At 37.9% G+C, this 17521-nt stretch overlaps 1 protein-coding gene across 1 annotated transcript; it reads right to left on the reverse strand.

Moving 5' to 3' along the window:
- Positions 1–9652: 9652 nt before the first annotated feature.
- LOC146311972 (serine/threonine-protein phosphatase PP1-gamma catalytic subunit B-like) lies at positions 9653–17461 on the reverse strand. The gene is made up of 7 exons (XM_084740299.1): positions 17050–17461; positions 15766–15897; positions 14798–15028; positions 13813–13917; positions 11756–11979; positions 10667–10801; positions 9653–10523 (listed from the first exon to the last, which is right to left on the reverse strand). The coding sequence occupies exons 1-7, from the start codon at positions 17102–17104 to the stop codon at positions 10431–10433; spliced, it is 975 nt and encodes a 324-aa protein (XP_084596425.1). The 5' UTR covers positions 17105–17461; the 3' UTR covers positions 9653–10430.
- Positions 17462–17521: the final 60 nt, after the last annotated feature.

The following is a 17521-nucleotide window of genomic DNA, read 5'->3' on the forward strand; positions in this document are numbered from 1 at the left end:
TCATAATAAACAGCCACCAGACCCCTTAATGAACTTAGTTAAGTAATATATGGGAATCATCAGGGACAGAAGAAAGCGAGTAGAGGAATGATCGCTGGGGGACAGGAATGCCGAGGGGACAGCCAGAGTGTCACACTATCACACCACAGAGGAAAAGCCCGGGCTGCAGATACAGGGGGATCAAGTTTTATCTCTCTTTTTTTTATGAGGAAGAGAAGGCAGCAGGGAGATATGGAGCGGCTTAAGTAGATGTGCGACAGATGATCCGGCCACAAATTGCTATTGAGTGAGGCACAATGGCCTCTTGTGGTAGATTCAGAGCACTGAATTTGTTATTGACAAGTAAGAACACACATTTAATAGATAAAATAACAAGTTTCTTTATATGTACTTTTTCATTTTTATTCGTAAATATGTATGGTGACATAAGACTTGATCTTTTTTTTTTAACTCTCTTTTTTTTTTTTGCCTGAATCTTTCTTCTTTCAGACAAAAATCCATCATCATTCATAAGTCTGAATATAGTGAAAACTTTAGTATAAACCTGAATAGTATGATGTTGACTACAGACTGTGTTGATTTATTATTTGTTTTAACAGCAGTAAACAGGCTGCTGGGTGGTTCAGAGTCCTCTGTAGTCAGGAATTCAAGTTGCTGCTGCTAATCAATAAACTGACAGGTGTCCTGCAAGAACAACAGCAGTCACTGCTCATCACCTTTGACAGCTACAGGACACATTTTTGCTGCAATCTCTTTATCACTGCCTTATGTTGCTGTGCAGTGTCATTTTGTTGTGCAATATCATGGTGAAATTTAAACTTGAAAGCATTTGTAAGCATTAAAATAGGCTTTACTCAAAAAATGCATTTCTCGGTAGATGTTGCATAACAAGTTGCATTCTCCAAAGTTTATTTTTGGTCAAACTGCTCCTAGAAAAAAATATGTAACTGCTTTCATCGTGTCAGCCATCTGTATGTTGATGACTGGTTTTACTTTGTCAGATTTCATTTGAATTCCACTGTCACTTCAAATGCGGCCATCAAGCACCAACTGGATGGTCAGCAAATTCAAAGAAATTGGGTCAAACAAATTCTGCTTTGACAGAAACAGAGCACAGCAATTTGTCCATAACACACTGAGATGCAGTACAGTAATGTGGTGACCTATACAAGGGTCATGCTTCAACAAATAACAAGCATCACTTTAAACTGAATAATAACAACAATGTGAACTTTTGCAGTGTCCTGTAGTGACAGAATAACACCGACAGCACAGTTACTGTGTGTGGCATCATAATAACAATATGGCTGGTTCCCAAATGTTTGATAAGTTCTAAATATTCCAGAGGAAAACAGACTATTCCAGAATATTCTGATATAAGGATGATCAAAAGCTGGAATGGCTGTTTAAAAAGTAAAAAAGTTTTATTTATTATTTATTGTATATTGATTTTTCGTGATACACATTAAATCTCTATCAGGGACTGATGGTCTGTATATATTAATCTGAAAGATGCTTTAGTTGTTTGTCAATTTTCTTTCTCTGCCCTTTGGCAAAATATATGCTGTACTTTGAATATACCATTTCTTGTAAGCCCATGAAGGCTGGGTATAATTGTATGCACAATGCAATAAAATTTCACCAATTCACTCATCCTAAAGCATTTCATATATATGTGTGTGTGTGTGTGTATACTTTTATTGGTATTGCATAAGAAGAATTAAATGAATATAAGTGAATAAAAGCAGTCCTGAAACAGATTAACCGACTTGCTCAGGGACACTCAAGCAGAGTGGATGCTTCCAGTAATGGAAGCTTTAACTCAGATCGTTCTGTTGACGGATGGACTCTCTAGTAACAAGGACTCTCAAGGACAGTAACTGAGGCTGTCAGTTAGTTTGTTAAAAAATAAAATATTATTCTGTATTCTGGTTGTGCACAAAACATTTGATGATGTCACCTTGGGCTTTGAGATACAGTGAACTTTGTGTGATTTTATGGACCAAACAACTAATCCATTAATCAACAAAATGGTAGCCAGAATAATCACTAATGAAAATAATCATTAGTTGCAGCCCAAATAAAACGTTTTTTCTTTCTTTTTTTTTTAAAAGTGCAGCCCATTATGTTTATACTGACCTTATGACTCATCAGCATAATTTCTGTGTTGACACTGCGAGGACACACCTCTCTCTTGAGTGTTTCCAAACAACTGGGATAAATATTTATATGAAACATTTAAATATAGAATATGTATTTATACATTTGTATATACATTTCATGAATCTGAATCTTGTATGTGCAGTACTTCTGAATCAACCTACTATTTACATACTATATAACTATGAGGGGATACAGTATTTACAGTATATACATTATTAGGCTATCTGTAACACAAACATGAGCTTCTGCTGCTCCTCCACAGAGAATTTCTAAAATAGGAAATAGTTTTTGTGGCAGCTTTCAAGTTTCCAATCAGCTGCTGGTGGCCAACTGACCCAGCCCTCTAGCCTGCTGCTGAGGGGCAATTCCTTTCCCAAAAAGTACAGTAGGTCTACAGTATCCATGAAATAGAAGTGACTGGCCATCATCAAGAGCAGAGTTTTGGTCACAGAGTCTAAACACCCGTGAACTTTGTTTTGCGTGCATGTACATAATGATGTTGTTTGATTTCATTGGCATTATGGCAGTGATTAGTTTGATGGAGATGCAAATTCCACCCTGCAGTTAGTGAGATATCTACACACCATCCAAAGTTGAAGCAAAGCTGAACTGTAAAGCTGGGTCGCACCAATTAAATCATGGTTTAGCTTTAAATTACATTGCATCAAACTTTTAGCTACTTAAAATTAAGAAACATTAGATTTAAAACTCTCTTTAAACCTCATTTTGATTTTCAGCTTACCTAGATCAGCCTATATTTGATTCTGTTTCACCAAAACTTGAAACTCCAATCTAAACTTTCTCTGTGAAGCCAGATAGCTAGCAAACAATATAACATTTGGTTCACTTTTAAGGTAGGTAGCAAACAATATAACAGTTCTTTGTTGTCTTTTTTTTTTTTTTTTTTTTTTGGTTGTTGTTTTTTTAGCCAGCCTGCAAAAATGCAACATTATGTTAAGGAATAGTCAACTGTTTTCCCCCAACTTTTTATATTTATTAGGTCCCAACAGCACTTGAAATTATTTATTTTATCTATTTTACTAATTTGGGGTTAGCAAACATTTTCATAGCCAGCTAGTACATTAAAACTTCAAAGGGGGAATTTTCTCAACATCTTTAAGAAAAAGAGACAAACACTTGGCACTAACTGTATGTTATATGAACTTTTTTTTGTTCCCAGACATATTCTTAAAACATTTAATTCTTATTCTGTTCTGCCGGTGTCCCCATCTCTGTTTTATCCAGCCATTCTCCAGGCCTCAGCTGTTGTGCAGCCGTTGACCTCTGAGATTTGGGGGCTGTGATAGGGGTCGGCCTGTCAGTGTCTCCCTCAGGGTAGAGCAGTGACATTTAACTCAATATCCCAGAAGGATAAGGTTTCTCCCTCGCTCCCCTCCATCTTCCGCCTCTGTCTATCTCTGAAGTGTCAGTGGCCTGTGGGTGCAGGGGACTACTACAGTGTAAACTCCTCCAAGCTGGGACACCCATCACCTCCAGCTCCCACCGTGGCGCTAACATGCCACGCCCTCATGCCATGCTGAGGGATCACCATGTGCTGCCTTAACCCACCAAGCCCTCCCTCCTCCTCCCTCCTTCTCCTCCACTTGTGAACTCTATACATGTTCCCAGTTCTGTACAAGTGTTAAGTGCTGCAGGGGTGCAGCTGTACGCACGCCTATCTTATGCAACTAAGTCTGTCTCTGCTGACTTGCACGGCACAAGCAAAGTGAGAGGGACAAGGCGACATTTGTCACTTAAAGACGTGGAGCCAGTGGAGACAGACATATTTCCTAAAGTAGGGTATTGTCATTAACAGCACATTATGGGGGCTGCAGGTTGTCCAGTTGATCTACTGTACATGATCCATTTGTAGGTGAAGGAATCCCCCTTTGCAGTAGTTGATGGTCATAAACAGGCTTTCATTAATCTAGTCTGAACTCACTGGTCAGCCAGGCAGTGTAATTCTAATGCCTAAGTAAAGGGATAGCTTGGACTTTTTGTGGGGTTGTACAAGGTACCTATCCATAGTCAGTGTATTACCTCGAGTAGATGGCAGTTAGCGCGCTCCTAGTTTAGAGAAGCAGCAGGACATATTTTACCCCCCAAAAAATTAAGAAAAAAAAAAATCAATATCAGTTCAAGTGTACACTATATAACCCAAATAAAATACGAAAATATGAGCCACCAGACTCCACTGGCAAAATCAGTCATTTTATCTTGCCGAAGTGCTGCCTTGATCTGTCAGTTTGTTTGTATTATTATGAGACCTCTGTGTTGTAAAAGATTCGTTCGGATTCACCAAAGTCATACAATAACACAAACAAACCAATCACGGCAGCGATAAACCAGCATCTCCCCTGCTCTGCAAGGTAAAGTTTTTTCCAAAGGAGTCTGGTTGCTTTAGAGAGAGTGATATTTGGCTCATGTAACAGCAATTTTCTGACAAAAAAGCTGTTTGACAGCAAGGTAAAGTAGTGAAAATATTCTAAATATTGTGTACGCTTAACCTTAGGGCTGCATAATATGGTAAACAAAATGATATTGCAATTATTTTAAGAGATTTTGCATTTGTAATATGAGTTACAATTTGTGGGAATTATCATTTTTGATTCAAAATTTTAATTTATTTCCATCGAAAAAATGTTACAATGATGTTATGAAAAAAAAAATGAAAAACATGTTTTCTTACATCTAGGGTACTCAAGATTTGTAGGCCAGGGCATCTCTGCAGCACTATAGCATTTCATTATAATGGTGTTTCACACATTTTTCCTTCATCAAAAAAACTGCAGCTTCTGTGATTTGGATATTGCACTTCGCCATATTGCAATTTCGATAATATTTCGAACTGTGCAGCCCTACTTAAACTGACAGATTTTTTTTAGATGGCTAAAATAAGTTTGGCTGCTGACCCTGACCTCAGCAGTACGTTACAGTACACCGGTACTCCTGCTGCTTCTTCAAACTGAGGGAACACCATCCTCCATCTACAACCTCACCTCAAAAAATCTGAACAATCCCTTTAAGTGACACATTGTAATAGTGATTCAAACTTGCCTTTTCTAAAAATAACACATAAAAAAGGCTTTGAGCAATAGGTTAAGGGTTAGGGTTGAGTGCAATGGCTCAGTACATCCATGATCTGAAGGTTTGTTAAGATCATTAACTTTTGTGCACATGCCAAATGAACTAGGAAACCAAAAGATTTGCTGTCCAACAACACGAAATTAAATAATGCGTGGTATTGACAGTGAGGACATAATTAGTACTGGGCAATAAGGCAATGGATAAAGGAGCTACAGTGTCGTGTTAGCTGGGCACTTGTTACAGCATTAGCTAATAGTAATAATAGAAGTGGCAGCTGAGTCTCTGAATCCGGAATTCCTCACAAGATATAAATAGAGCAGGTGACACCGTGCTGCTGGCCATGGCACCACGGCAGCTTTGCGGCTTTTTTATTTCAGAATGCTGGACCTTTAGCTCAGGCTCGTAAGTCTAACTTTCATCTATTGGGAGAAAACAAGATAGGATGCTGGATGGCACATTTGACTCCACAGTGTCATCAGTATCCATGTGGTTCATTGGGACGAAAGAGTTCCTGGTTGTTCACACCATTCCACACACTTAGGGCTGTACTATATAAGCCACGGGGGAGTCGACAGGAAAGTGAGCCCGCTGATCGAAAGTGGCCTTCATTTTACTGATGGGGTGTCATTTACTTGGCTGGCTCTGCATTTTTAGAGGCCGGCTGTTAATTTACTGGCAAAGATACTTTATTGGGGGACTAGAGCTCTGCAGAATCAAGTGCAGCATCATGTTAGCTTCACTGGCTGCGATCAATTCAGATTTCACTTGCAGCGACCTCGAGTCATTTAGAGACATCACAATAGAGTTTGTGTTGTAGAATCTAAACAAGATTCAGTATTTATATAACAGTTAATTCAATATTTAAACTACAGAAGTTTGATCTCCTATGTTATGAACTACAAATGTGAGTTACGCTTTTTTAAATCGAACTGTATTAGATTAAATCGCATCAACAGTATAGGTTTTACTCTTAAAGGTGCAGTAAGTGAATTTGAAAAAAAAAAAAAAAATGATGTTGATTGTTCAGTACGATTCCCAGGTCACCAACTTTGGACTGGCGGCTGGAAGATGGTTGATTGTTGAGATTCATTCCCAGGTCGTGAAATACTTTGGGAATGAGATTCAAAAATCGTAACTATCTTACCGACTGATTGGCCAGAGTCTCCAATCACAGGCTACATTTTCTAAAACCTGAAAAGAGAAGAACAGAAGTCTAGCTTTCTCAGGGAACTTGAATTACTGTGCTTGCTTAAAGTTTCTTATGGACCGTTTGCCCAATCACGCAAAAAACAAACTGTCTACTCAAGCTTTAAATATATTTTGAGAAAAAACTCAATTGTTTCTCTTGGTTGCTTTTGCAGGCACTCACTGCACTAGATTTTTTTAAATTAATTATTTTAATTATGTTGATACAGTCCTCTGAATTTTGTGATAATACTTAAAAGACAAATAGTGGGATTTTTTTTCATGTTATACATTTAACCAACTGTTTAATCAGGAGATTTTGATGTGACATAAATATATATTCCATTCTTTATCTTCAAGACCTTAACAGTCAACCACAATGCCATCCTCACAATAAAATTACTGGCACAGTTCCATCTATTTCACAGATGAAAAAATGCTCTTATGTTAACACTGTTAAAAACGAAATGTATGTTTCCAAAACAGCAGGCTGCACAGATTTTAAAAGGTTTTTTTTGGGGATGTCTGCACATGAACAAAATCCTTCTGGAGTTTCATAATAGCAGTCTTAAATTAATCCGCTTAGTATTTCAGACCAGCATAGCTGAATGAACTAGCATGTACAGTATTTGGTATCATCTGAAAGATGAACTCTTATACTACATCTTCAATGTCTTGTCTATTTTGAGTACACTTATCCAACCAAGACACTATTTCTTGGTTGATAGCTGTGACTGATGAGGCATGTCGCAGCCACGAAAATGGACTGGACCCCCTAATCTATGAAGCAGCATTTGATTTTCACCGTCTTCTAACTACAACAAAAACACAAAGTTTACAGTTATAATTCAAGAGACGTGCTGCAAGAGACCATCTTAATCACATTACCTTACACAAAGAGGTTTGGAAAAGGTAACGACTGATTCTGCATTACGATATTAGGAAATAAATGTTTTTATAGAATTCCTCAGAAATATTCTGGAAGACATACAAGTAGGGGCTTCATCTTTCACTTTACTTAACTATTTAAGCAGAATAATTCATAGTAAGTTACAGGGCAGGGAAAATCCAAACCCAGCCCCCTCAGCTATAACCCTCACCTCTCACCTCAGTGGTCCTGTAAAAGGAAGGCTAAATGATAGACGCCTTGAAGAAGGCCGTTGATGACAGGAAGACGAATGAATGCAAAAAGAGCCAGAGAAATACCTAAGAAAGAAATGGGATCCTTTTTTGATAAATATAGAATGAAGACCGTTCGAGAGAACCAAAGAGCTAAATGCTAAGAGCTACATAGTGCAACACAGACACTGTGCAGCAAGTCAAGCTGAATGTTACCACTTTCATTAAAAATATTTAAACTGACAGCAGGTTATTAATGGAAATAGAATTTTATACTGAATGTTGTCACCAGTTAAATATAGACCCCCTGTGGTTACTTTTAGGCACACATCCAGCACTTCTGAAATGTTATCCTTCCCCAGGGAAAATGTACAGCAAGAAGCATTTTGTTAAACAAAGCTCAACAGAGTTTCTGTCTCATAGTTATGTGGATCCTCTGACTGGAGGAGCCTAAGGGGCTCAACAGCACCTCCATGTGGACAACAGCTGAACATATCCAGATACTGATACTTCACATAACAGCAGAGATTACTGCAGCTGAATAGAAGTTTATGTTCTTTTAGAAAGCATGGCTTGTATTGGCATGAGAGGCCAAATCTTTCATTTCAGTGGTCTGACTCTACATTACCACTTGTGCTTGATGAGAGGCCTCTTATTATTTACTTAACTTATTTAACTTATGTCATTTGAGATTGGTCAAGTTAAACATTCTTAAGTCAATTTGTTGCTTCTAAAGGTCTTTTTGGGCAGCAGGTATTAGCCACTAATGAAAAGACATTAATTTTGTGCAATTATTCATCTTCTACAAAATCAACTAACCCTTAACTAAACTAAACTAAATCCAGAGTGATTGACCAAAATCTTTTTAACTGAGGACACAGTATATTAGGAACCATAAATATCCTTGAGTTAAAACGTATGGTATGAAGACACAGAATACAATATTGACTGAATAAATAAATAAAAACATGAAATTGTGTGATAATCTAGAGTTGAAGCAATCAATCAAGTAATACCTGCAAACTAATTTCAGGATTGTATAATTGTTTTAGTCACTTTCAGGCAGAGATGAAAATCATTTGTTGGTCCAAGCTTCTCAAATGTGAGAATTTGCTTTTTCTTTTCTTTGGTCTTATGTGATGATAAACTGAACATCAGATTTAGCCTTATTTGACAGACATAACAAGTCAGTTAATGACATAACATTGGGCTTTTCAGACATGTTAAAGCATTACTGATTAAGTATGGACACATTAATCACTAGTAAAATAATGTAGCCCTACAACAAGCAAATACATTTTCAGCTAGAATTACTGCATTAAGGTTGTATACACTCATGTCTGTCCACATCTAAATGTAGTGATGACTTTGAGGGAATTTCATAAAAGGTATTAAGTGTATTTTTGGCAAACAGAAGTTTTCACTGTATTGACATGTGCAATTCCAGTGAATATTTTCCAATGAGAAACAATGTCTTCACTTTGAGACTATTTTTACAGAGGGGTAAAGAGGACTGATAGGGAGCTTCATCACATGGTGCAACTACAACAGCCATCAGCTCAATATCAGTAAAATCAAAGAGCATGTGGTGGACGACAATGCCTCAAATATGAATGTTTCTGCAAAGAAACTACAAATTCTGAAATGTAGATGCTTCACACAAATCTTCAATGTCACAGTGAACCTGATTTTCAGCCTCATATACAATGTCATCAACTCATTATTGTAAACGTATGAAATCTTGTCATAATTAGAATTTGGTGGTCAAAGGTCAAGATCCCCGTGACAAAATACATTTTGACTGGCGACTGGTTTACTGGTTCAAAGTGGCCTTATATTTATTTTTCTTTATCACTTGCTCCTTTCTACCTCTATTTTTGACTCTTAAGCTGTCGTAATGAGTGAATTTCCCTGGGATGGGATCAATAAAGCTCATCTTAATCTCAACAATTCAGTCACATTAATTGTTAAATCACAGGCAACTCCTTGTTTTGTGAGGGACTGGAAACCAGATATACAAACAGCTTTATGCAGGTGATTCATTAAATCCATGTCCATAACATACAAAAGATTACAATAAAATCACCAGTAGACACTGTAGCTCAGATTCTCGCTTTATTGGTCAACTTGATGAAAGACTACAAAACGAATTCACAAAAAATCTCTTTCAAGTAATCAAATCTGTACAAACCTAAACTGTATGGGGTTTTTACAGCTCTGGCTCATATGAATCTGAAGAGTCATACGCATGTGTGTGTGAGTGTGTGGCTAAGCATGTGTCTTGCTCCTGTGAGACAAGGTGACACTCTCTCCTGTTCAAGGACACGGAGACGCCACACTCAGATACGCAAGACAGTGCATGCACGCACGCACACACACACGAACACACCTGTGTTTGAGATTTTACAGTACAGAGGACAGGGAAAACAAAATACTTCCCCCCTCCACAAGTACACACACACATCACCTGCTGGCAGGGGTTTGCTGCTAAATTCATCAGGTCAGCAATCTCCCACTGTCTCCCAAACCCTGCATTTCAGTCAAAATTACTGTACAGACAGACACTGTGGTTTCAACATTTCCACGGGAAGAGTGGTAAGAGAGAGGGGAAAGTATAAATCTCTAATACTCTCACACAAAATGTACACGTGCACACATGATTTTAATGCTCACCGGCAGACGAGACATGGCCATCGTCTGCGCACGCACGCACTCACTCAGACAATTCATAACATTAAATGTTTTAAGAAGTACAGATAAAAAAGGAAAAAAGCCCTGGGTATAGGTTTGATTTCTGGCTGTTTGGTGAAAGAAAGGAGAAGAGAGGTAGAGAGGGCAGGAGGGATGGGTTGGAGGTCGAGGGCAAACTACTGGTGTCATTTCTTAGCTTTCCTTGGAGGAGTGACTGGGCGGCCAGAGCTCATGCCCCCACTACCATAGAACAGCTTCTTGTCTGCAGGTTTGAGAATCTGTTAAAAAAAAAAGAGACAAAGACACCAAAGCTGAGCAAAAATCAGTAACAAAAAAGCTTTTTTTTTTATTTTGTTGACATGCAAGGCCAGTTATGTCCTAATTTGAATCATCTGAGGGGTCTGGTTGATGTTAGACTTACCTGGAATGAGCACATGAGGGTCTCGTCTACGCTCATCATGGCTCCGGCATTGTCAAACTCACCGCAGTAGTTTGGAGCTGAGAACAGCGTCACAAGCTGCCTCTTAGCAAAGAACTCATATCCGTCCTCAACCACCTGAAAACAGATAAACCAAGAAGTTGTTTTTTTAAGATTGTGCGCAATTTCAGACAATTATTTCTCACCTGTGTACAAAGTATTCTGCACAATTAATCAAACTACTATCAAAATCACAATAAGGTTAAGTGCAATATCCAAAACACAGAATCCTGCAATATTTTTACTAAGGAAAAATGTGTGATAAAACACCATTAGAGTAAAGTGTTGTACTGATGTAGTGATGTTCTGTCCTAAAAATGTTGTTCTCCAAATCCAAGAACACATTTTGTCATGTCATCATGATTTTAACAGTTTTGTTTTCATTGAAAATATAAATTGTGAAGCAAAAAGTGCCATTTTCAGAAACCATGAATCACATCGCAACTGCAAAATAATTGCAATATGCCTTTTTTTCCATATTGTGCAGAACCACATTGTAATTCATTTAAAGCATTTTATTTACATAGGGACAACAAGACATTACAAATACATTACTATTACTTGAGCTGCCTACCTTGTTATCAGTAAAACTGTGCTGAAATCCAACTGTGCTGAAGTGGCCAGGAGTTATCCAAGTATTTCAGCAGTTCCATCTTACTTTTCTTCAAATATTCCCTAACAGTTGGATAAGCTTGTTTGATAAAACTATAAAAGGAGTTTATGTAAACAGAAGGAGGAAAGATTCACAACACTAAAATAAGGTAGAATCAAACCGTAATAGAGTAGTAACCATCCACCCTCTTTATAGGGTTTTTAAAGGTTGAACGACACATTATTGTCTCTACAAAAGCTCTAAGCACAAATATAAGCTCCTCACCCAATATCAAGTTCCAAACCCAACTCTTGCCAGTTTAAGCAGCTGTACCAGAAGAATGGTGGCTTACTTGGTAATGAATTCATTTGTTTTATTTACTGATTTTCATTGCTACCGCAAGAACATTTCCATTCTTAGGATCAAGTTTGTGGACTGACCTGATGAGCCCGACAAATGAGGTCCATGTCGTGTTTGTGGAGGAACTTAGTGACCACGTCAGCGCCAAATGTGAAGGACACACCACGGTCGTTCTCACCCCAGCCCAGCACATCTTTGTCTGGGTCAGCCCACAGCAGGTCGCAGAGGAGGCCCTGGTCAGGCACATCAGTGGGGCGCATGACCCTTCGGACCTGCTCCATAGACTGGAGGTCTGGGGATAGGCCTGCGGAAGTTTAATGTAAAACAGTTACATTTTAGACAGCAGAATTTAGCATTTATGATGTTACCCATCAGTACATTTCTGAACGCCCTGAAGCCCGGATTTGGTTTAACTTTAGCTTTAGCTTTAGCTTTAGTTTTTAACATCGAAAGACAGAAAACAAATCCAAAACTAGACATAAGAGAACTCTAGAGGATCACAGGTGTGTCAAATAAGAAGCATCCATGGTTACAAAATAATAATCCTTAAAGAGAGGCTTGTGTGTAACAGGTATCTCAACCTAACTTTGAGCTGTAAAATATGATTTAAAATAATGTCATGATATGAATACATTATCTTGATATCAATCACAAACAAAATCAGGCATATATGTATAAAATTTCACAAATAAAACATTTACTGAAACATGTAGACCTCCAATTGTCCTAATTGCATTTTTGCCTTTATTCGATTCAGCTGATAATATTACAAAAAAGGGGGCAGAGAGAGGGGATGACATGCAGCACATGGGCCACAGGCAGGAGTTAAACTGGCACCCGCTGGAGAGGAGGCTGATAGTCTCAGAACATGGGGTGCACGCTCTACCAACTGAGCTACAGGGACGCCCAACGTTTAGATTACTTGATTGACTGATCAGCCAACTAACATAAAATTCATCAGCAATCATGTTAATAAACGCTCAAATGTGAAGACTTGCTAATGTTTTCTTGTCCTACAGGATTGTAACTCTTTGGGTTTTGGACTGTTGGTCACACATAACAAGAAATCTGAAGACGTTAGTCTTTTGGTTTTGGGGAAATTACTGGACATTTTTCAGTATTTTAAACCCTAAACAATACAAAAAATGTTATCTGTAAATTAATCTACAGTTAAAAAATATGTAGTTTCAGCCTTAAATTATGATCCACTGGAACATAAGAAATATTGACTTTCCATCTATAAAACAAACATTCAATTATGTATACTTGACATCAATGTGATTAAAAATGGATTGTGGCTTTAATTGCAATGTCTCAGCAGATGAAAAATTCTAGCAAACACACAATATCCTTTCTGTGTTCTGTCTTATGTAACGCTGGTACTTTGAAAGAGGGAGGTGGTGTTTACCCTCATGATTATCAGTGCCTGTTTACATATTTTGTGTAGCGGTTCTTGCAGACATGAGATAGCTGCAACCGGCTGTTGGTGTCCTGCCGTCTGAGCCCTTGGGCCCATTTTATTCTTTGTTTTAAAAATATGTGCCAAAATATATAACAGTATGCTATTTCTAGCATATTTTTTAGTTGTTTTCCTTTCATTAAAAAACAAATTTTCTTGTTCATTCTTTAATCTGCCCTGCTTTTACATATTCTTCTACTGTCAATAACCTTAAACAGAAGGATAATCTCTTAGTTTTGCTTGGGCATTTTTGAGCAATTGACTGACACTTCTTTGCAATTTTCAGTTGTTTAAGACCATTACCAGCTCACATAACTTAGACGGATTTGTGTTTTTGATTCCAAATCATTCAATGTATAAAGTAGAATGCACTCTCTACAGTAACATTTAGTCTAGCAATGTCACACTCATGAGCACAATCTGTTGAAGTTGTACCTGTACATCAAATTTAGTGCTTGTTAGACATTTTTTGTGATTAGAAATTAGACATAAAATAAGCTCTACAGCCATGACTGCTGAACAAGGTGAGGATGCATAAATATACTCATAACAAGAAATTAAGATCCCACACAGTCCTGCAGGTCTGACCATTATGTTGACAGTAACAACAGTGCAGAGGCGAGCTTTTGTGTGTGAGCGCTCTGGATAGATGCCAAATGAACTGTTTGATGAGGATACCTCCATGGCAACAGAAGATCTTCTCATCAACAATGGCCGCGACAGGCAAACAGTTGAAGCAGTCAGTGAAGGTCTTCCACAGCTTTATGTTGTACCGCCTCTTACCTGCAGGAGGAAACCACAATAACTTGGTCACAATCTAATCTTGAGACCAATAAAAACGCAGCGCTGCACATATTGCATCACATTAAAAACAACATTTTACATAATCCTGGCTCTGTAAATAGCAGAGAGAGGCATGTGATTAATCACTAGTGCCTGATCATGCTCCTTAGCTTGAAGCCTGCTGTACTGAGAAGTTATCTGTGTTATGGCTTTTGTTACTGCTAATAAGTCAGTTTCCTCATCAAGTTTAAAAGAATTGCTTTAACTCAGATCCATGATTTCTTAAAGAGGCATTGCATTGCATTGAAAAAAAATAAAATTGTATACTCATTTCAAAGTGCCAATACAGTCCCAACAAATTGGTTAAAGCTGATGCACAATTACAATAACTTTGGTTCTGGCCCTTGGCCAGTATAGCCTCTATTGAAAAAAAAAAAGAGAGAGAGAGAGAGAGAGGGAAAAAAATTCATTTCTTCACTCCAAAATGCATGCATGTTATGACACATACCCATCAAGATGATAATTATGAGACAAAATGAATTAATCGTTACTTTTCAAAACAGACAATACATTCATCATAAAATATCTAGGATCTTAAAAACAATTTGCTGTGCACCTGTACATTACACCTGAATGGAAATCACTTGCTCAATTCAATAAAGTGAATCTGATAAAAATAAATAAATAAATAAATAAAATAAAACTTTCCAATAAATTAATTTTGTCTACTCTTTAACCACTTTCCCCTTTCTTTTTTTAATGGCTTGAACATTTGAGAAAAAAAATATTCATGCTTGGGTTTACATTTTTAGCAAACTGCTGGTAACCACAGATTGTAAGATTAACGTGTCTGTTTCTGTATGCATGCAGTATGACTTACACTCATCGTAGAAGCCATATATTCTGTTAATGGAGGCGCACTCATGGTTTCCTCTCAGCAGAAAGAAGTTTTCTGGGTATTTGATCTTGTAAGCCAGCAACAGGCAAATAGTCTCCAGGGACTGCTTGCCTCTGTCTACGTAGTCCCCCAGGAACAGGTAGTTGCTCTCTGGTGGAAAGCCCCCATATTCAAACAGCCTCAGCAGATCATAGTACTGCCCATGAACATCACCTGATGAGACAAGCATAGAGTGGAAACAGCAATGTTGGTCAAAGGTATGATTATCATGCCGTGTGTATGTGCACAACAAAAGGTAAGGGACTTGGATAGAGGTACAACAACACTTGGCACCCTGCAAATTAACAACAACAACCCTTCAGACCATGATCGGCCATGCGTTATTCTAAATGAACGCTGTTATTAGCACTTCTGGTGCTTAACTTGTTTTTTTTTTTTTTTGTTTTTTATGTGATGATGATGATGATGATGATGATGAGACAACCAAATGAATGTGAAAGCTTGCATTTAGTGTGATGATACTTGTGATTCTAACTACAGTGCAAACCTGGCCAGTCCTGAAATTTGCACACTGTACCTTTAAACTAGCATTATGCCATTAAGTGGCATCAAGCCGTATGACACAGGAGGAACACTCCAGCGAGTGCAAAACAGCACTGCTCTGGCAAGCCCATATTATCAGATTATCCCTATAGTTCTGTAATTATGTGGCAAGGTCACAGCCATGCACCATACACTGACCTTAAAATTAAATTGTTTTAAATCAACTATCCTTTGAAAATTCTATCCTTTAGCATCTGGTTTTAATAATATGTAGCATAATGTGAATGTAAGCTTTCTCATTACAGTCAAGCACTATAAGCTTCAAGAGTCATCTAAGAGTGTTTGTAAATGCAATGTGACCACACTTGAGAATTCCCTTGACTCCAAAGAACACAACTAAGCCTCACCACAAATCTTGAGGGGCGCCTCAAGTTCGAGCAGGATTGGCTGGCTGAGGAAGATCTCCCGGGATTTGAGGCAGAGACCACGGATTTCATTCTCTGTCAGCTGAACATTTTTGCCAGGTCTGGAGCCTTTCACTGTGAAAGAAACAAGCAACAAGAGTGAGAAATAACTCACTGAAGACAAAGAACCATAAACATAGCAGAGTATTGTTAGTAGTCATTTGGTGTAGGGAGTAAATTGTAGAACTGTGCTATTCAAAAACAGTGTGCAAAAAATGTTGAAAATATACAAGTATTTTTGCTCTGAAAGGGAAAAACTGCATTCGCATCTTCTGTGCAAAATAGGGCAGACTGCCACGGACAATTGGCTCATGTTAACATGCAGTGTGCTTGCTGTTTAGTATTCCATCGTGATATCATTACTCCATAATCAGAGCCATCATGATCCCAACATTTTTTTTTTTTGGAATCAAAAGGCAATTGGCATTTTATTTTGTGTATTCCGTTAATCTTTCATTTTTTGACTTCAATGTATCCTTCACGTTTTATTTTGGTTGAATTTTTAATTTCTAAATTCAGCTTCAGAGGACAAAATAGACTTAAGATTTTATGGCATTTAAACACAAATCCTTGAGCATCCCTATACATAACGAAAATAGAAAAGACCCATGATTTTCTAATAGCACCCTGGGTGCTTTTACTTTGATATGGGGCATTTTCAAAATTCGATGTAAATCACAAGCAAAAATACCACGGAACCACTATGGAGTAACTCAGAAAATACCACCTGATGACAGTATAATGCATTTCAGCTTTAGTCCAATTTCCAGCATGAAAGTATTTCTCTTTTGACCCTACTGCCCAAAAGCTTTCGGCTAAGAAAGGAAAGTAAATTTTGCACAAGGATCATTTGAAACAGAGGCACGTTCTGGACTAAATACACAAGTGCAAAAAGATGTAGATTACGATTTTTTTTATGATTAAGTAACAATTCCAGGTTAACGACTTTAACTCTCCCAATGTTTAACGTTACTGTATGGATACTTAATCGAGCAGGGTAAAACATGAATATAAAACGTGTACGAGGGAACAATAAATGTAAATTTGTTTTGAGAAGGATGCTACTGACCAGACACAACCAATTGTCAATCCAACCCCTGTGTTTTGTTAGCACGAAATAAAAGATGAACTTAACTTGCTAACGTAGCATAGCTGGCTATCGTTGTCTAGCCTGTTAGCTAAAATGGCTACCTCGGTGAATAAATATCGAGCGAAATAATGTCTTACCTTCCAGCAGACGTTGTATAATGGAGTCGATGTTCAACTTGTCGGCTTCTGCCATGCTATTCTCCTATTCTGTTTGATTTCTAATAACTCCTACAAATTCAAGACGCTGTAACGTTAACTGTTAACTGGCTACCGAGTTACCGTTAGCTCAACTAGTTTAGCGTTAATCGGCTATCGTTAGCCTGCTAGCTAGCTAACCTTGGGGCAGAATTGGCAACCTCAAAAATTGAGGCTGGACGCTGAATTTTTAAAGGTGTGATGGCTGTCATGTACTTCGGCAATCCGCAGTAGTTAAATATTTTCCATCAAAAATCCGAATTCACTATAAGCTTTCGAATTTTCTCGTGACAACGATATTCCTGCCGTAGCTACTAGCACCATGCCATCGACAAAAAAAAAAGGCTAGACAAGCGTTAGCTCAAAGCGAGGTTGAACGGAAGAGGGCAGGCAATTCCCGCACTTCTATTGGCCA

The sequence above is a fragment of the Lutjanus erythropterus genome, chromosome 17 (assembly GCF_056507025.1).
Source record: "Lutjanus erythropterus isolate fLutEry1 chromosome 17, fLutEry1.hap2, whole genome shotgun sequence".
Classification (NCBI taxonomy): Eukaryota; Metazoa; Chordata; class Actinopteri; order Lutjaniformes; family Lutjanidae; genus Lutjanus; species Lutjanus erythropterus.

Coding starts and splice junctions, on each gene's coding strand:
- LOC146311972 (XM_084740299.1), bottom strand. CDS start 17,104: ATGGCAGAAGCCGACAAGTTGAACATCGACTCCATTATACAACGTCTG. Junction 13,918..14,797: donor ATATGGCTTCTACGATGAGT/GTAAGTCATACT, acceptor TTCCTCCTGCAG/GTAAGAGGCGGTACAACATA. Junction 10,802..11,755: donor TCATTTGTCGGGCTCATCAG/GTCAGTCCACAA, acceptor ATCTGTTTTCAG/GTGGTTGAGGACGGATATGA.